Consider the following 26,262-nt stretch of genomic DNA (forward strand, 5'->3'; position numbering starts at 1 on the left):
CACCTGCACATCTGCCAATGTGGTATACTGCATCCACTGCACCCGGTGTGGCTTCCTCTACATTGGGGAAACCAAGCGGAGGCTTGGGGACCACTTTGCAGAACACCTCCGCTCGGTTCGCCATAAACAACTGCACCTCCCAGTCGCAAACCATTTCCACGCCCCCTCCCATTCTTTAGATGACATGTCCATCATGGGCCTCCTGCAGTGCCACAATGATGCCACCCGAAGGTTGCAGGAACAGCAACTCATATTCTGCTTGGGAACCCTGCAGCCCAATGGTATCAATGTGGACTTCACAAGCTTCAAAATCTCCCCTACCCCCACTGCATCCCAAAACCAGCCCAGTTCGTCCCCTCCCCCCACTGCACCACACAACCAGCCCAGCTCTTCCCCTCCACCCACTGCATCCCAAAACCAGTCCAACCTGCCTCTGCCTCCCTAACCTGTTCTTCCTCTCACCCATCCCTTCCACCCACCCCAAGCTGCACCTCCATCTCCTACCTACTAACCTCATCCCGCCTCCTTGACCTGTCCGTCTTCCCTGGACTGACCTATCCCCTCCCTACCTCCCCACCTATACTCTCCTCTCCACCTATCTTCTTTTCTCTCCATCTTCGGTCCGCCTCCCCCTCTCTCCCTATTTATTCCAGAACCCTCACCCCCTCCCCCTCTCTGATGATGGGTCTAGGCCCGAAATGTCAGCTTTTGTGCTCATGAGATGCTGCTGGGCCTGCTGTGTTCATCCAGCCTCACATTTTATTATCTTGGATTCTCCAGCATCTGCAGTTCCCATTATCACTGTGAATCACATCAAACAGCTTTATAGAATAAGCTATATTAGATTATGTAGCAGAGTTCTGAGAACAAGCCTTGTGAAATAATGAAACAAAAAGGTCGACAAATATACTGGGGTCCAAACGTCTCAGCCAGGAGACTGTGTATTAGTGCACCTACTAATATCAGGTAAACCCTTAAAAGATGGATTCAGTGCCCAGTATAGAATAGCAAAGCTTTTCAAAAGTCACTTGTCTGAAGGAGACCCTAGATCAGAGAAAAACAAAGGCTGCTTCACATCCACATTATAGTGAGAAGGGGGACAAGTTGGTCCCATTTATCACCAATCTAGAGCATAAGGTTGGCACCTGGAATGAATTGGAAGGTAATACAAGTGGGCCCACACAGTTACTACACAGCCAACCAATACAGAAAACTAGCAAAATTAGAATCCTAAGTCATACACCTAGGTACAGAAGAGCAGACAGACCTAACAAGGTCATTCACTGCATTCAAGAGCTTAACAGAGACAAGCCAGGATAGACCATCCTAACTCTAAAAAGTGTGGACCCTTGCACAAGGCAACATCCTTATCAACTAGGCCCAGAATTACTAGATCAGTTTTGTGATTATATTAACTACATGCTGGAGCATTGACAAATAGAGCCTAACTGCAGTAGCTGAAGCTCCCAGTAACATTAATGCCCAAGTCAGATGGCTCCACAAGGCTATGCATAGATTACCAATAAATTATTGCAGTGACCAGAACCCAGCCCTACCCTATATGCTAAGATAATAAAATGTGAGGCTGGATGAACACAGCAGGCCAAGCAGCATCTCAGGAGCACAAAAGCTGACGTTTCGGGCCTAGACCCTTCATCAGAGCTCTCTGATGAAGGGTCTAGGCCCGAAACGTCAGCTTTTGTGCTCCTGAGATGCTGCTTGGCCTGCTGTGTTCATCCAGCCTCACATTTTATTATCTTGGAATCTCCAGCATCTGCAGTTCCCATTATCTCTCCTACCCTATATGCAGCTGGATGATTGCATATGGTAAAGCAGCTTACATTATCAGGATAGACTTACTAAAGGGTTACAAATAGGTCTCTTGACTGCATGTATAAAGGAAATCTCTGCCTTCGTAAGTCCAACAGGTTTGGTCAATGTTAAGTCATGCTATTCAAACTCCTAGGCAGCTTTCAAAGACTGATGCACCATATAGTGGCAGGCTTGTCTAAATGTGTAGTGTACAGATAACATTCCAGGTTACAACAGGAGGTGGAAAATGCACTTTCAGCAACTGGAAGCCGCCTTCCTGAAAGTATAGTTAGCTGACCTCGCAGTCAATCTCACAAAAGTAAGTTTGTTACAACGTAAGTGGCTTACTCAAGTTGCAGAGTGGGTAAAAACTGAATACTGCATAGAGCTGCAAAAGTAGAATCCTAGCACAGTTCTTATTGTGACAACAACACAAGAAATCAAGGTGTAATTGGGGATGTAAAGATTCCATCAAATGTCTGTTCCAATTTCAACATGGTACCCCTTCACGTTTTCAGTAGAAAGCCAACTCAAGTAAACACTTTTCTCTTCCAGGAATATACAGTAACAGGATTCTAAAGCAATTGTAGCCTTGGTCTGCATATGCTAATGGAAAAGGGTGTGTAAGGGAGGAAGGCATGCTAGAGAACCCAGGTATTCATTAGTTTTAGTCTGGGCTAGTGCTACTATACTGTGAAAGTCACAGTCAAAGTGTTACCCACTAGTCACCCCTGAATTGCAGGTAAAATATCTTCTCACTCTGCTTGCTAGAAACCAACTCGATGGTCAGAGGGGCATAGGGCAAAAAGGACTCTCTCACTGAATGCTGTCAGCCAAATACCATCCAAAGGAAAGAGGTCAAAAGAATTTCAAGTAACTGCAAAGCTGAAGGATCTGAAATTGACTGTTTGGCTATCAAGGATCCACAATCTATATTTCATTAAATTACTTATAGGTGTATGGGCAGAGAGTACAGAATGCAGCGTATGGGAGGGAGTGGGGACTTTGTGCATGGGGCAAGGGTTGTGCATAGACATGGATGCATGGGGGTGTATGCATGGAATGGAGGGGATGTGCATTATAGTTTATTTATTTATTCGTGGGATAAGGACATAGTTTGCCAGGCAGCATTTATTGTCCTTCCCTAATTGCCCAGAGGACAGTTAAGAGTCAACTACATTGCTCTGGGTCTGGAGTCACATGTAGGCCAAACCAAGTAAGGATGGCAGTTTCCTTCCCCAAAGGGCATTAATATGCATGTGTGTGTGTGTGTGTGTGTGTGTGTGTGTGTGTGTGTGTGTGTTGGGGGGCAGGAGGGGAGTGCATAGCTAATGAACTCACTCTTCTATTATCTCAATAAAGCCTGGTTAAATTGGCTCTTAGAACTCAAGTGGCCTAGGAGAAAGACATCCACCAGACAGTGATCAGTATTTCAATTGATCTTGCTCTGACCAGCTGAAGGGAATGGGTGAATGAACAAGGGGAGCCAGTTCATTCCACCTTGCATGGAAGCTTACAGATTTGGGGTATCCTCCTGGAATTGTAATAACTTGGTCAACTTCAATCACTGTTTGCTTATAACACGAGGTGCCTCCTAAAGGAAGAACAATGACTCTACGAAGCATTGACTTTTCCCAGTACTTCCATTCATCCAAACTGCTGCTGAGGTGTTACAGTCTATTGCCAGGTCATTGCAGGTCCCACCACAGAGTCAGCAGCCATCCAAAAGCCACACTTTAGCCACTTGGATAGCACTAGAACAAATGAAAATTGGAATAAACAATGTGCTAGTAGTTGGCTAGTATGTAATGTAGCAGTTTTACTTATACAATTGGAAATGGAATGTTTCTTTTGTGCTGCATTTTGTTATAGCCTTATAACCACAAGAATTCTGTGATGGTAACCAATGCAAGATGCATGAAATATTTAGTGATTGAGTTTCTTTTCACATGTGTCCAGTTGGGATAGTCATAGAGAGGGTATGTTTGCTGCCTCCATCCCTTCCCTTTCTCCTCAGCCGGTGCCCTCATTACAAGCAATGCTGTACGGAGCTGTTTATGTTTAGTGTTGATGTAGATTCTACTAAGTATTACAAGACTCCTTCAGAGCAGTATTGGCATTTGAAAGCACTCAGAGGATAGTTTGATCTTATTTTTCTGCAATAGCATTGCTTTCATTACAGACTTATTATCCATACATACATACATGGATTGTGTAACCAGAGCAATGAGCTGCATGGCCAGACTGTGTCTCTTGTTACTGTCTAGCTGTCTGCTTATTTGTTCTAATGGCTCAAATGTAGATCATATAGCAGGCTGCTACAAAATGAAAGCATCATTATTGTTGCCAAGATACTGAGGATTGACCTACATAAAGTCTGGTAATGTGAGCTCCAGTCTTCAGTAAGTGAATAGAAACTGGCTTTATTGAACAATAAAAGTGAACATCGACAGACTCAGCCTACCATTCTATGTGATCTGAACATCGGTTGACATACCATGCATGATTTAAATACTATTATGCCATCCATGAGACACACTGATGGAAGTGGAACTGACTGGGGTTAACACCTGTTTCTGTTAATGAGGAATAATTTTCTTTATAACCATGTGTTGGGTAACTTCCATAAACCTGTAACTGTAAATGATAGTGCATATTGAATTTTTTTAAAGAAACGAGGATCATTCGGAGAAATGCATTTGTATTTGGTGCACTGGTTAACTTGTCATAGTCATGTGACCTTTATCTCTGCTATAATCACCTTTTATGACAGCCACTAAAAATTTCTTGAAATATTCTGGTAAATTGCTGCTAGTTATAGAGTCGGTACAAGATGACAGCTTTGTAGTTGTGAAACATGCTGGAGGTGATCGCAATCATTAACAACATAATAGATGGGACAACTTCATGATTTTCCCAAACACTTGAAGTGTTCTTTCAGAAAGTCAATAGTGCACATGCTAATTACTGTTATACAGCTCGTGTTCATGAATGCCCTAGAAGTCTCACCAGCCAGAATTGCCTCATCTACTGAGGATGCACTTTGCCACTTGCTTTGTTGCCGACATTTTGTTCACAAAACATGGTTTCTTTTTGATGAAAGCACCCTGACAGTTGCTAGAGAGCTGGAGATTAGGTGCATAATACAATGTTCAACTAACTGAATGTTCATAGACTGAAGGCATTTCTCAAAAATTTCTGAAGAATGGTCGCAACCTGAAATATCAACTTCCGTGCACCTCTGACGCTGCCTGGCCTGCTGTGTTCCTCCAGTTCCACATTATGTTATCTCTGACTCCAACATTGGTAGTTCTTACTATCTCAGAAATTTCCATTATTTTGTTGCTTTGGGAAATATGAAAAGGGGTATACAGGGTTGGATTTTCAATCTTAGATTTTAATTCTGTTGTGGGATGAAATATAGCTTGGGAACTTGGGAATACTGAGCATAGCAGATTTTTGAGGGAGTAACTTATAAAAGGGCTGGTTTTGAGAGATCCATGTAATTAAAAATAGTTACAGCCCAAAATACCTGTTTGGTCAGTAGCCCCAACAGGAGAGGGCTTGAAGTCAATGTAGATGGGAGCAACAGGGCTCCTCAAAATGGAGAAGGACACTGAATGAGGCTTTGCTACTCCCCACATCTCACCTTGACACAGCCAACACACTTCAGCAGAGGAAGGTTGATGCTAACTGGAAACTTTCAGATGGCATGAGAAGAGTGTTTTCTGTTGACACTTCACTTGACCTAATTGACTATAGTTGTCACCTGTATCCTGAAACAGGATACATCAGAGGCAAATGCATCCTCACGGCAGGACACCAGCAAAATGCTGCATGCACCACTGTCTTCAAGCCTGTCTCCAAAGCTCTATGAAAATCCAGTCCTAAATTTTAATCCATAACTCCTGATAATTCTTGGAAACCAGCCTTTCTGTAGAATTGCATAGCTTACTATTATGCTGCTAGTTTTCCATGGGTAAATAAAATTGCTTGCTTGAGCAAAAAAAATACATTAGCAAATGTTTAATGATATTTTTGTCTATGACCTGTTTACAACATCTAACATTCTTCCTTGATTTAACTTCAAAAGGTATCTTGAGGATATACCCAGTGGCAGCCTAAAATAATCATAGTTTAGTCCCTACAAACACTGGATTATAGGCAGTGTGGGTAAGTGATCTGTAAAATGGAAATTTAAATGCCAAGACGTTAGTACTGAAAATAACTAACTGGGACGGTGAATAGTTGTTAATGGCAACTATTAGAGACTAACAACAGGTGGTGTGTAATGGCAGGTTATGTGATAACAAGGCCTGGTATGTGGCGTAGGGAGCTGGGACATGGGTGAGCTTAGGCCCTAAAATTGTTGAACTCAATAGTCCCCATTAACAACTCTTTGCCCTCCCAGCCTGATCATTATCAATTCCTTTGTCTGTGAACAGTTCTTCTCTCTGTTTGGGCTCTATCCTATTGTTTGCTCCCTACCCCACACACCTACTGCATATAAACTGATACTTTCCCAGCCACCAATGCTAAGGAAGGGTCACCGGACCCAAAATGTTAACTCAGTGTTTTTCTTCACAGATGCTGCTAGGCCTGCTGAGCTTTTCCAGCAACTTTTTTTGTTCCTGATTTACAGTATCTGCAGTTCTTCTAGTTTTTAAACTGCCAGAGGGAATTGAGATAATAGTTGTTATAACTGAGCTTTTAGTCAGATGAACTCTGATCAATCCAAATCCCCATCTGAACTGCTGCTCAAGTCCACCTCTAGCTCCTGAAATAAACACAGAAGCACTGGAGAAACTCAGCAAATCTGGCAGCACCTGTGGAGAGAGAAAGAGTTAAACTCTTGACTCCAGTATGGCTCTTCTTCTGAACTGTGTTTGAAAAGGGTTCTGAAGAAGTGTCATACTGGATTCAAATATTAACTCTGCTCCTCTCTCCACAAATGCTGCCAGACCTGCCAAGTTTCTGCAAACTTTGTTTTTATTTCAGATTCCTATCATTCACAGTAGTTTGCTTTAATGCCTGTTTCCTGCCCAATTTGACCAGGAAACTTGGACTGCTGAAATAAAATTTGGAGGAAAGTTAAAGCAATTTAAAAATACCTTGTTTCTCAAATGCTAATCCTTTCTAGGTTGCCTCCAGTTAGTGAATCCCACCTTCAATGGCTGGCTGGTGTCCAAATGCACATGTTAAATCTGGGAATGGAGACTGGATTACATTCCCATTCTAAAAATCACATTTTCCCCTCTATCCTTTCTTGTAATTAAAGTTTTCCTCAATCAAAATGTTGGAGGATCACAATGATCACAACTGGTCTATCTGATCCAGCAACTGAGATTATGAGCTAATGTTTGTCAGTAAATGAGGTGATTCAATATTAGTTGACCCTCACGCTCCCTATGGAGAGCCAGACTCCAAAAGAATGTGGGTGACAGAATTGCAGCAATTGTTGAGCAGCCTCTGGAATCACACTTCCTTCCTGCAGGAATGTGAGAGTCTATTCTGCATAGTAGTGTAGCAAAGGCAGCATTAGCCTTAACAATCTGCTGGGTGTAACTGTGCAGCTGAGGTTAGAAACAACACAAAATATTAATGACAGTTTGCTAATTAGTCGAAATGAATTAAAATCTTGAGGTGTAGAAGTATAACTTGAAGAAAAATTTGAATATTTGTTGTGGACTTTTTTTTCCTTAAGGATACTGGAAAGGAAAACTCATTCCAGTCAGTTCTAAGTGTGAAAACCTGTGCTCTGGTTTATTTTAAACATGTTATTTAAAAGTTAGGATTATAAGACAGAGCAATGCCACGCTGCAATAAAATGCCCACTCTCACCAAATGTTGTCCAGATTCCAAGTGAAATTCATTTAAAGTAAATAAATGTTGCTTGTTACCCATGGCCAGCATTTGAGTCATTGATTACTATGTTTTTGCACAAGGAGGAGAGCTAGAACAAGAATAAAACAAACAAACTCTGACAAGTTATTTTTGGCTTGTTGGGAGGATTGAGTTCAAATCCAATACTCTATAGATGCTTGAAAACATCTGCACTTCGGACAAATTCGCCTATTCTTAGACCCACTGGGAAATAGAACTCAGAGGAGCTGTGCTCCTTCCTGTGTACAAGAGAACAAACTCATCTTAAACATTAATAAAAACCGACACAAAGTCAAAACTTTTCATCATGTATTCAACAGAACTAAGCAAGCATACTTAGAAAAAGTAAACAACAGTTCAAATGCCATAAGAAGAGGGTACATATTGGCTGGGCAATTTTCAACATGGAGATGCAACAGGAACTATTAACTTCCAATCCTAGTTCTCAGACCAGGCAGGTAGACTGTGGTCAGCCAGGGTGCTGGCATGTGGAATTTGGCAGAGATTAAAGGATTTCATTATTCTTTGCTCAAATAAAAAAAAATGCAATTGATATATTAATTCCTTTAACCTATATGAAACAAAGTTCTCTGTGTTTAATATATGTATCCTCTAGCATGCAGAAATGCATCAGTGGGTTTAACTGATAATCTTAAATTGTTTTCAGTGTAATTTTTGGTCCTGTCCAATTTAATAATTCTGACAAATGTCAGAATCACATCTAATGCCTAGCAGAGAGTTCTGAGGCTCACAAGCACGGACTACTTGAGCACAATTAGAACTGAAAATAGTCAACAGGACATGTTGATAGATATGATCTCTAAGTTGTTAGGATGTCTGGCCAATGTACTTGCATCACACTGGCCCTGAAACTCAGCGCATCTTTTTAGTTCAATGGCAGCATCTCATTAGTTGGGGAAACTACATGTGCATTTACTGCAAAGCAGCAATCTGAGAAAACAAATATCACTTTCTGCTCAAATTTGAGACGTCTTTCCCTTCTAAGGTAATCTAAGGTGGAATAGAAAGCATTCAGGGCTAAAAATGCCAGTAATGGGCTCTTATGAATTTACAGATGATGTGATAATTTAATCAAGGTAGCCAATTGAAATGCCACGTCCTCACAGCAAGCTTACATTTGACTAGGGCCCTATTTCACATAATTGCTAATAAGATTGATCTGTAGCATAAGGCAATGTAGCAAACTCATTGTGTATATTAGCCACTGAGCATAGGCTTTTGATAGATAACAGTCATGAACCTATTAGCAGGTTTTCAGATAATACATCAAAAAACAAGTTTGTTTGATCATTCCATTGACATTTGCACTATGTTATCATGACAGTCTAGATGTATCATCGGTATCTGAATGATTTGCATAAAATTCACGAACTTAATTTGTGCAGTTGAGTTCAGTTTCAACAAATCTAGACCCAAATGTCAGAAATCACTCGCTGGGTTACAGTCCAACAGGTACATTTGAAAACACAAGCTTTAGGGGCCTCACTCCTTCTTCAGGTGTTAGTGACAGAGGTATTATCAGACAGAATTTATAAGTAAAATATCAAAGGGTCACACCATTGATCAGGGTGTATTAAACAAACCTGAGATGCTGTTAAATCTTTAATAAGTTAGAAGGATTCAATTGGTTAATATGTACATGTAAATCACCAAATTTATTTGAAGTCATTGTCCTGAGAGAACTAACGGTTTGATCAGTATAAAGATGAGGTGACATTTTAGTTCCGGTCTCCTGAATTCTCTATTTCTTACTTATGTAGATCATGACTAATAGCAACCTACTAATTAAGAATGATGGTATGTAAAAGCCAGGGAACTATAGACCAGTGAGCCTGACAGTTGTTGGGCAGGTTGGTGCAGGGAATCCTGAGGAACAGGATTTACCTGTATTTGGAAAGGCAAGGACTGATTAGGGATGGTCAACATGGCTGTGTGTGTGGGAAATCATATCACACCAACATGATTGAGTTTTTTGAAGAAGTAACAAAGAAGATTGATGAGGGCAGAGCCATGGCTGTGATCTTCATGGACTTTACTAAGGCATTTGATAACGTTCCTCATGGTAAACTGGTTAGCAAGGTTAGATCACATGAAATACAGGAAGAACTAGTCATTTGGATATAGAACTAGCCTGAAGGTAGAAACATAGGGTGGTAATGGAGGGTGCAAAAACTGTAGATGCTAGAGTCAGTGTCAATACAGTGTGGAGCCGGAGGAACACAGCAGGCCAGGCAGCATCAGAGGAACAGGAAAGTTGACGTGTTGGGCTTCCACCCTTCATCAGGGCTAGGGAGGGGGAAGGGAGCTCGGGGGGGTGCGGGGCTGAGAGAAAGTAGGTGGAATGGTGATAGGTGGATGCAGGCAGGAGGTAGTGGAGATTGGTCAATAGGAAGGGTGGGGCGGATAGGTGGAAAAGAAAATGGACAGGTTGTATCAGATCAAGAAGAGGGGGAGGGACATGGCATGATGCTAGGGGTAGCAAGATTTTGAAACTAGTGAATTCTACATTGAGGCCAATAGGCTATAAGCTCCTGAGGCAGAATTTGACGTGTGGCGCCATTGTGACACTGGAGGAGGCCCAGGATGGATATGTCACCCAGGGGGTGGGAGGGGGAGTCAAAATGGTTAGAGAGCAGAAAGTGTTGTTGATTATAACATAAGAGTGTAGATGCCCTAGAAATCAGTCATCGAGTCTGCACTTGGTCTCACCGATTGCAGAGGAGATGACATTGGGAGCAACAGATACAGCAGGCCAGGTCAGATTTGGAAAGTTTGTCTGGATTACTTTTCAGATTGGAGGCCTGTGGCCAGCAGTGTGCCACAAGGATCAATGCTGGGCCCATGGATTTTCATCATTTTTTAAAATGAATTGGATGCAAACATTGTTGGTAATTTCGAAGTTGACACCAAAATTGGAGGCGTTGTGGATATTGATCAGATGGGCCAACGGGCAGGGGAGTGGCAGATGGAGTTTTGTATAGATAAATGTGAGGTGCTGCATTTTGGAAAGGCAAATCAGGGCAGGATGTACAGTGAATGGTTAGGTCCTGGGGGTGTTGCTGAACAAAGACTTTGGAGTGCAGCCTCATAGCTCCTTGGAAGTGGAGTCGCAGATAGATAGGATAGTGAAGGAGGTGTTTGGTATGTTCATCTTTATTGGTCAGTGTGTCGAGTATAGCAGTTGGGAGGCATGCTACTGCTATACAAGACATTGATTAGGCTGCTTTTGGAATACTGTGCGCAATTTTGGTCTGCCTGTTATAGGAAAGATGTTGTGAAACTTGAAAGGGTTCAGAAGCGATTTACAAGGATGTTGCCAGGATTGGATGGTTTGAGCTACAGAGAAAGGTGGAATATGTTGGGGCTATTTTCCCTGGGGTGTCGGAGGGGAGAGGTGACCTTAGGGATTTATAAAATCATGAGGGGCATTGATAGGGTAAATAGACATGTCTTTTCACTAGTGTGGGGCAATCACAAACTAGAGGTCATAGGTTTAGATTCCCTACAGTGTGGAAACAGGCCCTTTGGCCCAACAAGTCCACACTGCCCCTTGGAGCATCCCACCCAGACCCAGCTCCCTATAACCCACACACTCCTGAACACTATGGGCAATTTAGCATGACTGATCCACATAGCCTGCACATCTTTGGACTGTGGGAGGAAACCGGAGCACCTGGAGGATACCCACACAGACACTGGGAGAATGTGCAAACTCCTCACAGACAGTTGCCCAAGGCTAGAGTTGAACCTGGGTCCCTGGCACGGTGAGGCTACAGTGCTAACCACTGTGCCCCTGTGCCGCTCACTGTTAAGGTGAGTGGGGAAAGATTTAAAAGCAACCCAAGGGGCAACTTTTTGGAATGAGCTGCCTGAGGAAGTGGTGGAGGCTGGAATGATCACAATTAAAATGGGTATATGAATAGTAAGGGATTAGAGGGATATGGGCCAAATACTGGCAAATGGAGCTACATTAAGGTAAGATATCTGGTTGGCATGGATGAGTTAGATGGATGGGTTTGTTGCCCTGCTGTACATTTCTATGGCTCTACTGTGTCCAAGTCACTGAACATTCCCTGTTTATCTTTTGCTTTTTTAAATTTAAACTATTTTTCTAATTAACCTATTCAGAGTAGTTATTAAACATTTTTGGAGTAGGTCGGACTTGAACCTGGGCCTCTTGATCCAGGTAAGGGACACTACCACTGCAACACAGGAGCACCTATGCTTTGGTGATAATGGGAACTGCAGATGCTGGAGAATCCAAGATAATGAAATGTGAGGCTGGATGAACACAGCAGGCCAAGCAGCATCTCAGGAGCACAAAAGCTGACGTTTCGGGCCTAGACCCTTCATCAGAGCATTCCCTCTTTTACTTATTTAATCTTTTTTTCCTAATCAACCAGTTCAGAGATGGTATTACTCACCTCTGGATTAGGTAGGACTTGAACACAGGCCTCTGGGTTCAGGGCAGGGGTACTACCACTGTGCCACAAGCTTGCCTGAACTTTCCTGGTAAGCTCTTGATTGATCATTTAAAACTGCTGCTCTAAAGCCTATTAATAAGTTGATTAATAAGTTCAACAGCCTGTTATTTGGAGGCTTGCAGTTTCCCCAAAGCCCCTCTTCAAAATATTATCAAGTTCTGGAGGGTATGACAACACAATTTTCAATGCGCTTGCAATCCTGTGCTAGACTCACCACAACTTCATCTGATATATTTACATTTTGGAAATTGTTATGTTTTTTCTATAAAAGCTTATATCCAGCAGACTGTAATTGGAGCACGATCTTACAAGTTGGAGAAAGGACTGTAGTAGATAGGATAAAAAGAAAATTGCAGATGTAAAACCTTTTTGAAATCACTGCTTATCGATAGGAAGTGGTGTGCAGCATCATTCCTTTAAAAACAGGGAACAACCAATTGCACCCTTAGCTTAAACTGCTTACGTCAATTGTAGCATCATTAATTTAACAGCTGGTATCACTCTCCGCTGATGGCTGTCCAACATTTTTTAAAAACTGGTTTGGAACTGAGCTGCAAAATGCAGCAGGAAATCTAATGCAGCAGGCTGATGTCTGCTGCATCAGTGGGGGTTCACAGTCATTTAGTTTCTGAGGTTGTCACTTCACTCCCAATCATATTAGAAAAGGTACAGGTCCCCATAACACAATGGTAATCCTGTATACAAATTACATTAATGAAACATATTTATTATTTTTGTTTTACTTAATGTAAGAATAGGTGTTCCTTTATTCCAACACATACCAAATATTAAGTATTTTGGAAATCAATATCATGATTGCGTGGCAAGTCCCTCAATCTACATGTGCTGATACAAAGCTTACTAGTACAGTCAGACTTGTAAGAGTTGTTAGACTTGACCCTGTGATAATCAATGAACAGGCTGCCAAGAACTTATTTTTTGCTATCATTGGAAAAGCTCTGTGCTTGCAGTGGGGCAGCAAAATTCCCAGGAGTTTGCTTTTGCTTTCTTAAAATTACAAATAATGTACCCCATAAAGAACTGCAGAGTTCCTAAAATTTGTAGAACTAAACATAGGCGGAGATGTTGCTAAAATGTATAATAAATACTTTATCATTTTATAAAGGTTTTAACATTAGATTAGGGCTCTGTAAAAAATCGTTAACTTTTATTTGCTGGAAAGTTCACAACAATTATGCAGGAAGCCCAGACACAATATAAGATGGCAGCAAGGATAGCAAAATAAATAAAGCTGGAGCTGCAGTCACTGGAATGAATAGTTCAATATTTATTCAGCTTGCTTTCCAATAGCTATTAAATTGAAATCTACTTCCAACAGTAACAGAAAGTGAAAGTGATACGTCAACACAGATTGTGTAGCATGATGTTAAGGTCAGCCTGACAGTCTGACACCCCCTGCTATGAGTATTATTAATTTCCAGCAGCTGGATTTTATCCTGCACATGACACTAGACACATTATATGTGGATTACTTCAGGTTACTCATTCACTTTTGCCTTTGTTTCATACTGCAGGCTCTGTGATAGTTTCTGTGTTTAGCTCTCAGCTACAGGCAGCAAGTGGGCAGTGTCCGTACATTATCTAACACAATAATGGAACTATTCTCCACTCCAAAAATTCCACTTACCTAAGTGTCATATTTGAGGAGAAGACATTGACACACTTTGGCCAGTGAGAGGCCCTAACTACCCATGCAAGCCTACAGGCATGTAGCTTCAGTGAGAATAACCCAGGCTCATGCTGCACAAGCTGGTAGCTGAGGCACTTTGTAATTTCTATTAGGCAAAACTCCTAACTTCTATTAGGTTTTGTCCTCTTCACTTTCAATCTTTATTGATTGTATTGGCCTGTTTTGCCACAACTCCATCTTTGTGCAATAAATTAGGATGCAAACAAAAATAAGAGGATGTGCAGTGTGGATGACAGTGCCAGTTAGAATTTTATTTTAATCATTCATGGAATGAGGGTGTCGCTAGCTAGGCTACCATTTAATAGCTATCCCTAATTTCCCAGAGGGCTGTTAAGAGTCAACCACATTGCTGTGGTTCTAGAGTCACATTTAGACTAGACCAGATAAGGATGACAGATTTCCTTCCCTAAAAGACGTCGGTGAACCAGATGTATTTTTTTCCTGACAATCAATTACAGATTCACATCATCAAACTCTTAATCCCGGATTTTTATTGAATTCGAGTTCCAATTCCTGCCATAGCAGGATTCATGCACAAGTCCCCAGAACGTTACCTCAGTGTCTGGATTAATTGTCCAGCGATAATACCAGCAGGCCATCACCATAAATTGTGCTTGGCAGAGACCATGAAACCCCACAGAAACCTTTCCTGAGCCACTACATTGTTGAATTGGGCTTAACAGAATTTTATTTCCTCTACGTATTCTCTGTATTTCCTCTTTGTTAACTAACACAATATCTCTTGAGGTGAGAATCAATGAAGAAACAAGTGGCCTAGGTATACTGATCAAACAGCACCTTTTGGAGCACAAAAGCTGATGTCTCGGGCCTAGATCCTTCATCAGGATTCTCCATCATCTGCAGTTCCCATTATCTCTGATACAATTTTAACCCCTAGGTATACTGATCAATGTGTTTATGGCTCAAACTCAGATCTTGCTGAACATTATTGTTGAGTTCAAAACTCAATATTCCTCTTGGAAATATCCCAAGAGGATTTCTGAAAGCAGGGTTATAAGTTTTATTTAAAAGTTAGCAGCCGGTCACTTCAAAACTAAACTTATAACTAAAGCATATGGGTTCAATTATAATGCAGTGCAGAGATGTGAACACACTAAATAAAAGCGCAAGCCACTCCTCTTCAATACTGTGCAGCTCGTGCATCTTTAGAACAGTCTTGTGCACTCTGTCTAGCATTGTGACAACTCACTCAATTTTACAGCAAGTACGCTATAAAGCAAGTTTGTATAACTACTGTAATATCTTGATCACGCTTGTGACAGGTGTATTCACTCCTTGAAATTGCAACAGATATCCAAAGAGGACCATTTTAACTTGCATCAATGTAGTAAGACGGCCATTAATTGAATTGATTACCCATCAATAATGCATGCATGGATGTCTGGTTCATTGTCTGCTGATGTTTTATCCTGAGCCATTTCCTTGCCAGATTTTGTCGGTGATGGTTTATCTTTTCCTTCCATTCTTAAGGACAGGGGGATGAAGCAGGACCTGTGTCTAACTCAGCTGGAATGTGAATCAAACCATTGCTATTATTCTAAAATACACACTAGCTATCCAAGCTAACCAGGCCCCTCAACCTTGTCCTAAGTTAGTGCTATCTATAATTGGCTATTGATCTAGTATGGCTAGTTTTATACCTTTTAGGAAAAGGCACATAATGAAAGCAATTGTAATGAAGGGAATCAGTCTCTGAGGCTGAACAACAAACTTCTGCAATAAATTTTCATGTTATTAAATTATAAATTAATGGGAAGGAACATAAAATTGCATGCCATAATGGCAGCATTGAACTCAACTCCACTGGTGTTTAACAAATGGTGTCACAAATTGAGGACTGAAGAGTGGTGATCCTCCTGTTCAAATATACTGCGCCCAATGGAGGCACCCACACACAATATTCTACCCTAAACATTTGCCGATACCCCACATCTCCTTCCTGCACTGTCAATCACCCCAATGCTCCTCCTCCCTGGGGTGTTCCAAATAGGGCATGACAAACACCCCTGTAATCACCTTCCTATCTAGTTCCATGAATTTTTAGCATGATGAACTCTTGCTATTCGACCAGTGGACACTGCCATTGATGGTGCTGTTGGCACGAGAGAGCTATGGCCATCTAATTCGTTGGCGCCTCTCAGAGATGGTGCTCCCTCTCAAAGTGGCAAAAATCTGTTCCTGTGACAATAAAAGATCTAATGGCCCTAAAATTGTCTGAGCAGGACAGGGTCCAGTAAAGATAGCATGACCCCTAAATTTTAAATTGAAGCAAGAGGCCATTTCAACCCTCAATGATGTGAGTGGCAGGACCAAATGTATGGCCTGATTTTTTTTATGTAGAATCATAGAATCTCTATAGGGTGAAAATTGGCTATTCAGCCTATTAAGTCCCATTGACGCTCCAAAGAGCATTTCACCCAGACCCATCCCTTCATCCTATCCCTGTAACCCTGCATTTCCCATGGCTAACCCATCTAGCCTGCACATCCCTGGACACTGTGAGCAATTTAGCATGGCCAATCCAGCTAATCGACACGTCATTGGACTGTGGGAGGAAACCCAACCAGAAATGGGGAGAATGTGTGAACTCCACCCAGCCAGTCACCAGAGGGTGGAATCGAACACAGGTCCTTGGCATTGTGGGGCAGCAGTGCTAACCACTGAGCCCCTGTGCCAACTTTTTGTCAGTTCATAAATAAACCTAACAATTTCACCAGGATTTGCATGCAGATGCTGAATGTAAGTTTGACAGAGTTGAAGAATACTATTGTATCCATAATTTATAAATGCTTAGTATTCTGAATCTGTGAAGCAATGCAGGATTGCTGTCAACACTGAAGTGACCATGTTGCCAAACGCAAATAGAAAAAGTAACAGCTATGATGTGTGGGGAAAAGATAGATGTGGGAAAATGAGGCCAGATAACAATGAACCTACGCTTCCAGCCGGCTGACCAATGGCTTTTTTAAACAGCTTGCATCAAAAAGTACTGAGGAGTACTTGCAGAAAGATACACATGCCTTTCTGTGCCTTTCGATTAAAAGCATGGCTGTGTAAGAAGTTTGCTTCGGTGTTCTTTCTACATGGGATGAGGCCCAGGCCTCAAGAGGCACAGATGCAATGCAGTTCCTGGTAGGCTTCCACATGAGTGAGCTTGCACTCAGAGTTCCTTAGTTTTATGGTGAAAATGTTTAAAGTAGGAGGCTGAATGGGCTGAGAAATCTTAATAAAGTCTTGAAATTATTTCTGGAATAATACTGTGTGAGTCACTATCAGCCAAAAGCTTATTTGAAACAATGGTGACAACCTCATTTCTATGTTACCTTTCACTCTTTTGTCTTGGTCAATATATTTTCCAGAGTAGCACTCTGCCGGAAGCCAAGCAAATCTCAGCTGCAATCCCAGCTGGGCATTGCATGAGCCGCTTTTATCCCAGGTTGTTGCGACAGCCTGACTCAACAGTCATATTGCAGTATACAGACAGTGTTTTCACTATTGGTCATGATCCAATACCTCTTAAGGAAATGTGTGTGCAAATGGGTGTTAGATGATAGCATGATCGAGTTTAACCCTGGCGCCCCCTACCACTTAAATAGCCAACACTTACTCACTGCTCATCCTCTCACACACAAAAAAACTAGTCACTTTGTTGTTACAACAAACAGGCAACTACTGAAGAAAAGAAAAGAAAAAATTGATGAAAGGAAGCCATTATTCGAGTCTATTCTTTGGGAATTGAAAATACCACTCTCTGCCACTTAACAACCTGGGCATTTGATATAATGTCACACAAGTTATTCTTCAGCCCATCATTGACTACCTACCTCAAGAGACAATCCATCTGCAGCAAGCAGGTAGGTAGGCAGATGAGCCACATCCTAATCTCCAATAAGACTGGTCAGATTCGTTATCAGTGGAGGATGTAGATAGAGAACTGAGGTGCCTTTCTTGGTAGTTCTTTATGTTTCCTGCCTGGGTGGAGATAGTATCTGGTTGTGAATGGCCGTTTCTTGATGGGCAATTCAGCATTCAAGAAAAGCTGCCTGATCTTCAACCTGGATGAACACAGCAGGCCAAGCAGCATCTCAAGACCACAAAAGCTGATCTTTCGGGCCAAGACCCTTCATCAGAGAGGGGGATGGGGAGAGGGTTCTGGAATAAGTAGGGAGAGAGGGGGAGGCGGACCGAAGATGGAGAGAAAAGAAGATAGGTGGAGAGGAGAGTATAGGTGGGGAGGTAGGGAGGAGATAGGTCAGTCCAGGGAAGATGGACAGGTCAAGGAGGCAGGATGAGGTTAGTAGGTAGGAAATGGAGGTGCAGCTTGAGGTGGGAGGAAGGGATGGTGAGAGGAAGAACAGGTTAGGGAGGCGGGGACAGGCTGAGCTTGTTTTGGGATGCAGTGAGGGGAGGGGATGAGCTGGGATGGTTTTGGGATGCAGTGGGGGAAGGGGAGATTTTGAAGCTTGTGAAGTCCACATTGATACCATTAGGCTGCAGGGTTCCCAAGCGGAAAATGAGTTGCTGTTCCTGCAACCTTCGGGTGACATCATTGTGGCACTGCAGGAGGCCCATGATGGACATGTCGTCTGAGGAATGGGAGGGGGAGTTAAAATAGTTCGTGACTGGGATCCCAAAACCACTGCATCCCAAAACCAGCCCAGCCTGGCCCCGACTCCCTAACCTGTTCTTCCTCTCACCCATCCCTTCCTCCCACCTCAAGCCGCACCTCCATTTCCTACCTACTAACCTCATCTCGCCTCCTTGACCTGTCCGTCTTCCCTGCACTGACCTATCCCCTCCCCACCTCCTCACCTATACTCTCCTCTATACCTATCTTCTTTTCTCTCCATCTTTGGTCCGCCTCCCCCTCTCTCCCTATTTATTCCAGAACCCTCTCCCCATCCCCCTCTCTGATGAAGGGTCTAGGCCCAAAATGTCAGCTTTTGTGCTCCTGAGATGCTGCTTGGCCTGCTGTGTTCATCCAGCTCCACACTTTGTTATCTTGGATTCTCCAGCATCTGCAGTTCCCATTATTTCTGATCCTCTCCCTGCTTAGGTTTCTCCTTTACCATTTCATCAAACAGGGTGTCAGTTAACTGGGCCTCAACACCTTCACCTTTCTCTTTTGTTTACCCTTCTTGTTTTAACTTATGGCTGTGGGATCTTGTCAGCAGACAATGCAGAAAAATTCCAGAGCGTTTTCCTTTTAACTCCTCACTTCCCTGGTTTTCTTTCAGTTTCTCCGCTACAATGGGCATCACTCCCACCTGCAATCCAATTACATCAATTTCAAGAACAAACTGTGCTCCTGGAATAGCCAATTTTTCACTCACTCCCACTATCCCTTCCACAGTATTGTTTAACTTTCTAGCCTTCTCTTACACAGGGGAATATTATTTCTCTCTTTATTTATTCCACAGATTATCATTCTCTCGAGCAATATTTCAGAAGGAGTGCAAATATTTTCCTCCTTACTACTAGAGACTAACCAGCTCCTGTATCTCTTATTACATTAATTTCTTTACCTACTCCCTCTGTTCTACCTGAGTAAACCTTATCCACACAGATGAAGTCGTTGAAAAGATCAGGCACCATCTTACTATCCAGCCAGTAACTTTGCACTCTCCTGCAGCTCCTTGACTTGTCTGGGGATTTCCTTCACTACCTCAACTAGTCCCACTGGTTTAGCCTCTTCTGCCACATCTTTTATCCTAGGTCTTTCTTACGCCACCAGCGCTGTGACTTTGTGAGTCCCACCTTATTGTAGCGAAAACACCTGATGTCTTTCGCATCTTTTCCACCCTCTTGGGTTTCTTTTTTCACCTGTGGTAAACTGTTCCCAACGTGATCTATTCTTTTTTTCTCATTGAAGGATCTCACTTTTTCCCAATTTCTATCCCCCACAGAATGAAATTGCTGTTGGAAGCTAGATTTCTTTTTATGCACTAATGCATATTCATCCCCCCTCTCTGCAGCTCTTCTCAGTGTCATACCTTGCTGTTCCTTAACACGGATTCTTATCACTTCTGGAAATGAGTTTTTAAACTCCTCCAGCAGAATAACATCTCTAAGATCCTCATATGTCTTTTCTATCTTTAATGCTCTCACCCATTCAGCTCCAATTAATTCTTTCAAACTTGATATAAGTCTGACCTGGTTACTTTCTTATGTTTCTGAACCGTTCGTCTACATGCTTCTGGTACCAATTCGTAGATGCTCAAAATAGCCTGTTTTACTACTTCATATTCTCCTGACACCTCCTCTGATAGCACTACAAACACCTTACTAGCCCTGCCTGATAACTTAGTCTAAATTAATATTACCCACATAGACTCTGTCCAGTTCATCTGTTTAGCCAATTTCTCAAAAGAAATGAAAAAGGCATCCGAATTTCTTTTATTGAATTTTGGTGAGGTTTTGACATATATGTATATATCCCTACCAAGTCTTTAGGTTCTCATCAGCGCTCTCCTCCTCACTAGGTCTACTCTCTACCATCATCACCATCCTTTCAAACTGACTTTGCTAAATAATTGTCAACTTCCAAAGTTCAAATTCTCTCTCTTTCTTCCTTCATTCTCTCTCTTTTCCTTTTTGAGCAGCTAAGAACTTCTTTCCTTTTCTTTCTTTTCTAACTCCACTTGTCTTATTTGCAATTTAACTTTTTTCTAACTCCACTGCACCTTACTGTTGCTCTGATTTACCTAAATCAATGGCTAACATCATCACAATTTCAGCGTTCTTCTTATCCTTTGTTAAACCCAATTCTAGCCTGTCTGCTAAAAGTATCTCCTAATCCTGTCTTTCTCAACATGCCTGGCAAACTTTGACCCCCAAAGCCTCTTTAGCAATGTTAAGAGCCATTTCTCCACTTTTGATTGAACCAACAACAAGCAAAATGAAATTAAACAGATTTTTGACTTCTCACTTAAGTTTTATTTAAAAATCTAGGACTCTAATCCCGAATAACAAAGTGTGAAGCTGAATGAACACAGCAGGCCAAGCAGCATCTTAGGAGCATAAAAGCTGACGTTTCGGGCCTAGATCCTTCATCAGAAGAGGAATCTAGGCCCGAAACATCAGCTTTTGTGCTCCTAAGATGCTGCTTGGCCTGTTGTGTTCATCCAGCTTCACACTTTGTTATCTCGGATTCTCCAGCAACTGTTCAAATCAGTCCAAATCTGTTCTAATCGTGAATCCGATCTGTTCCAACCTGTCCAAACCCCAGGCCCGAGCTGGCTAAATCCCGGACCCAAGTCCCCAATCTGTTATAAATCTGTTATAAAGGGTTGACTCCCTTTGCTAACTAAAACTGAAACACCCAGAGAGGAGCGTCTCATCCAATAATCTGTTAAAAGGTGTGTGAGAAGAGGTGTAATCCATTTCTTCAGCAACTTCTAGTGGTTAAGTAAAACAAACCCCTGACACTCACTTTACAATCAACAAGTAACTAACTCCAACAAAATAGTTAACTCCAGTGAACAAATTAACTAAATTGTTAACAAACCAAATAAACCCCTTCTAGCTATTAACTATTCCTGAATAAAACAAGAGTCTAATGGTATGCTGTTCCAATAAACACAAGTCCCAATTATATATAAGACAAAAATACTAAAAATAGATTTTATCCTCTCAAAATTACAGCCAGGTTACATGTCTTCAGGAATGTTCTGTGCCTTCTCAGTCAAACATTCTGTCAGGAATATTAAGTAGTTGTGCTGTAGATCCCTTTGATTTAGATGGTGCTTCCTCTAAAACTTAGAAAAGTCTGTGAGAGGTAGTGATTCTCTCTTGAGAACTGAGAGCTTTTAACTCTTGCAAATGGCAGTTTGCTCTTCTTGTCTTTGCCCAGCTGCCCCTTCTTTTACACCCTTGATGACATACCAATATTTCTTACAATAGGGTTGGTCCTATGTTGTCAAAACATTCAGATTTAAATTTAATTGGTTTTCAGTGTCTAAGTGCCTGATTCAAATTAATTGTTTAAATTCAAAACTTGTCTTCTTGATAACAAAACAAAACTGCTGCTTGGCCTGCTGACTGTACAGTCTGCTGATACAAATGTTTCAATTCAGTTTCCATGCATGCCTGCAAACCGACAAGCTGCAGTCTACAGACATGAAAAAGCACATCATCTTTTAAAGAGACTACACACTGTTACCCCCTAGCATTTTAGAAACACCAATATTTTATGAACACTAAATTCTAACAGCCTACCTTCCAATCCACAAATATTCTACTCAACTTCGCACAAGTTCCATAGAGATGGTGATACTAACATATTAGGCAGGAAATAGTAACAAAAGCTACGTAAAAATAATTATATGTCTGGGTCATTGTGACCGGAACAAATCTCGACTGGAAAAGGTCTTGATGAGATAGCAAGAACTGCAGGTGCTAGAATCAGAGATAACACAGTGTGGAGCTGGAAGAACATAGCAGTCTCCCCAGGCAGCATCAGAGGAGCAGGAAAGCTGACCTTTCAGATCAGAATCCTTCTTCAGAAAATGTATATGGTTAGACTCCTAAGAGGACAGTGTTAGCTCAGCTGTCATGCCTACTCTCTGAAGCCACCCCCATCCTGAAATGTCTAAATACATGAGCTAAAACAGATGACTGGCAACGCTCATTAAAACAGCTTGTGTCAAATAGAATGGAGCAAAATGAGCAGAAGAAAGCAAAACCTGTGCCATATAATCAAACCCCTGAACATTCTACTAGTGAGTGCTTCTATAATCAATCTCAGATGATCCTGTCCAATAGACTATGTAAAAAAGTGCTAAACTCTGACAAGGGTTATTATATTGCCTTGTGAATGCATCTTTGTTCCCAAAATATATCAAGAATATATTATGCTGTACCTCCTGCCAATAAATATGTTATCCCATATGGAGCACCATGAACTGCCAGGTTAAAAATAATTTCCAGTTACACTATCACATTCCAATATCTGTAACATAACTACCTGAATTTCATTTGAACTGACTGTACTCCATGATTGGTAAAGAGTCTAATGTGGCTGACAAAGGAATTGTTGGAGTTTCCACCTTTAATTCTGAACTGCCATTTAGATTTTTATTTCTTTCCTTCAATAGTATTTTTAGTTTCCTGATTCCCCACCATCAATTTTCCAGCAACGTATTTTGCTCAACCAGCACCTGGCCAGTTCCTGTATTTATAGAAGTCATGCACCGGCATGGGATTTCACCAGATCTGAACGCAATGCAGTGTAAAATTCATTTCATGTCAGTGTATCGGATTTCTACAATTAAAGAACTTTTATTTTTTGTTTTGCATTTACTTTTCCTTTTTCTCTTGTTCCCAACTGAAGTATACCTAACCAAAGTGAATCTTCAGCGTACCCGGTTCTCCACAAATTCAAACAAAGTTGGATTGGGTTTTCCTATCCCTGTAATGCATAGTAATGGGGAACAGCAGAGGCAAGTGGTTCTTGGAGTGGTGCCACATGCAATAACACTTTCAATGTTACTCCTTTAGATGGTATTGAATTTGTACTGTTTCCACATGAATGTGTACATTCTACAGCAGCCAACTATGCCCCATAAGGGAAGTCATAACATATTTCCATTAACAGGGCAGGCATAAAACCTCATGGCAACCAGGAAATTCTTGGCTATTATTTCTAAGTCAGTATTTAAAGATAAAACATTAGGATTTAAATTAAGAGTTTCTTCAATGAGTACAGCTACTTAGTAGACTGCAAATAACATATTCATCACAAGCACCAGGTTAAATCTCAATCAGTTGTCCATGCTCCCTCAGATTAGATGGACATATGAGGTTGGAAATCTGCTGTCTATACTTTTCCCCATACTAGACATTATCTATTTGGTAATATGAAGGAAGAAAAGTAGAAATAAACATTGAATAACTTGCTGATATTTATTTTCTAGTCTTACACTTAGCAGTAATACTTGGAAAACAATATACTGGCTGTATTGTACCTCTATTTTGAAGTGTACAGGATGAGTCAGACCAGTATGTCACATTCGCCAATTTTCTTGCTTTTTTTTCCCCTCGTTTTAGGACTTAAACCTCGGTAAGATTGCCCTGATAAATGGATTAAATAAAAAGGGGAGGAAATAGAAATTCTTCAATAAAGTCCTGCATGTTTATTTACATTGCTCAGCAATTATAGTGCCCCTGCAGATGTCTATGTCCACACGATTTCCCACAATTGCAGCAGTATGACAATTTTCATTTATTGTAATATCTTTGTCCCTCATTTCCTGGCTTATGTTTTTTGTAATGCCATGAATCGTTTGTCCCTAAACAGAAGTAAAGGAGTGGATATGTGAGCAGATTTAAACTGCATTCCTGGCACACTCCCTTACAGCTGAAAAAATCTCTCTCTTGCCATTTAAGGAAATGTAAACGTAAAGCAAGTCATGCATGCAAATACTGAGTGTGTGATTTTTTTTTGCTTTTTTTTAAAACCTCTGCTGTGGACAGAATGAGTTGTTATTTTTAACTCATTGGAATTCTATGAACATGTAAACAATCGATGAAGCAGCTTATTTTCAAAGTGATGAATGGAGTTTAGTAATGCAGCTGAAGATGGTCCATTGTGCAAAAGTAACACATTCTTGTGATGCTTTATTCATTACAAATTTATTAGTAAGAACAACTTATTAATAAATATGTAACTCTCACCCGAAATCTTATTGTAATATGAAAACTGGCCTTCAAGCTTCATTACTGTAATACTTATAACAGTTAATGACTACTTTCTCCTATGAAGTATTATCCAACTGTTATCACTGCGATGCAGAGTTATAGACATTTTTAAGTTAATCTGATAATACAGATACATATGGTCCTAAATTGCATGTGGCACATCCACATTGTTAACACAATCAGCTGAGAAATTTGTCACAGCAAAATCTTTCATTAAAAGGGCCCTTTCTGGTTTAAACACACCCATTCCTGTAATCTGACAAATAGCGTCTACAGAGAAATAACCAATTTTTCTTTTTTTGTGTGTGTGTTTGACTGTATTTTCATCCAGTTCCTGTCCATTGAGCCATTTATATCTTCAGCTGCCTACTCCATTTCTGACTGTTCCAGAGTGAGTTACCCACCATCTCACAATGACTTCAAAGGAGCTGTCTGTCACTCAGTGCCTGGTATGTGATATTCCTTGGCTGATATCCGCAGTAGGTCTCATGTCTCCTCTTGAGAACAGTCTAAAGTGGAGAAGTTTCCCTCTGTTTCCAGTCCCATGGAACCATTTTTGAGGATGCTGTGCAGAGGCTCCTGATTTTCATCATTCTCTTCACTTTCTTGAGCCCTGGCAGCCCTTAATTCAGCTGCCCCTTCACCTACCAGTGTTACACCATCTGCAACACTTGGTGGGTGCTTGGCAGGATTATGGTCATAGGAAAGCAGTTTGAGCCTTGAAAGGTGTTCCATATTAGGGAACTCAGTAATTTTGTTTTTGTCCACATCGAGGATTTCTAGAAATTCCATTTTAAGTAATACTTTCGGGAAGTCCTCAAATCTATTTCCATACAACCAAAATCCACGCAAATTTATGAACCTAACCAGATCCTCTGGTAAAGTCTTTAGCTTGTTGTCTCCCATCTGGAGTGACCTCAGACTGGGCATATTAATTAACTGTTTGGGAAATTTTCTGAAATAATTGCTCTCTATCCATAGACACCTGAGATTTTCTAGATTCCTAAACTCTGGAGGAATTGTCATTAATCTATTGCTCCCAAGATAGAGCCGGGTTAGGTTTTGCATATTGCATACAACTTTAGGCACATCTTCAAATTTGTTAAAGTCCAGTGCTAGAATTTTTAAGTTGACCAGCTGCTCAAACTCATTGGGGAGTTCCCTCAGCTTGTTGTTGCTGATGTACAACTTCTCTACATGGGTGAACGAGCAGATCGGAACTGGGAGCCTCTTTATCTTCTTGTGGCAGGCATCCAGCATCCTGTCAGCCATTACTTCATCCATGTCGGTCGAAACGCAGCTCAGTTCATCATCAGGGCTGCAAGATAAGACAGAGGCAACCTTCTGAAATGCACTCCCCATTTTCATTCTTGGAGGTCAGCCCTCCCTACACAGGACAAAAGAAAAATCAGAGTTGAAAATTTGTAATATAGATTATCAGAATACCTATTAGATTGAAAATGATATCATAGAGTGCTATACTACTGTAACAGCAATGAAAAAGCAGATTATTACAAATAAGAAAAAAAGAATTTAGCCAACTTTAGTTCATTCATGTCAAATTGGTTTGTATGAGTTTGAACTCTTGTGTTCCCTTTTCTACTCTCATCATTTAATGTACTCTCAGATTTA

At 41.2% G+C, this 26,262-nt stretch overlaps 1 protein-coding gene across 5 annotated transcripts in view; it reads right to left on the reverse strand.

Moving 5' to 3' along the window:
• The window catches only part of LOC125459161 (leucine-rich repeat-containing protein 10B), a 114,613-nt gene that overhangs the window by 63,214 nt on the left and 25,137 nt on the right, over nt 1-26,262 (reverse strand). For 2 of the 5 annotated variants that reach the window (XM_048545183.2, XM_048545182.2), the window contains one exon: nt 23,813-26,017. In XM_048545183.2, the coding sequence (XP_048401140.1) occupies nt 25,117-25,998 (882 nt within the window). In that variant the 5' untranslated portion in view covers nt 25,999-26,017 and the 3' untranslated portion in view covers nt 23,813-25,116. Of the gene's footprint in view, nt 1-17,829; nt 17,905-23,812; nt 26,018-26,262 lie in introns of those variants that run through there. The other 3 variants (XR_009446836.1, XR_009446835.1, XM_048545184.2) reach the window with 3 other exon arrangements.

Source organism: Stegostoma tigrinum, chromosome 17 (assembly GCF_030684315.1).
Source record: "Stegostoma tigrinum isolate sSteTig4 chromosome 17, sSteTig4.hap1, whole genome shotgun sequence".
Taxonomy (NCBI): domain Eukaryota; kingdom Metazoa; phylum Chordata; class Chondrichthyes; order Orectolobiformes; family Stegostomatidae; genus Stegostoma; species Stegostoma tigrinum.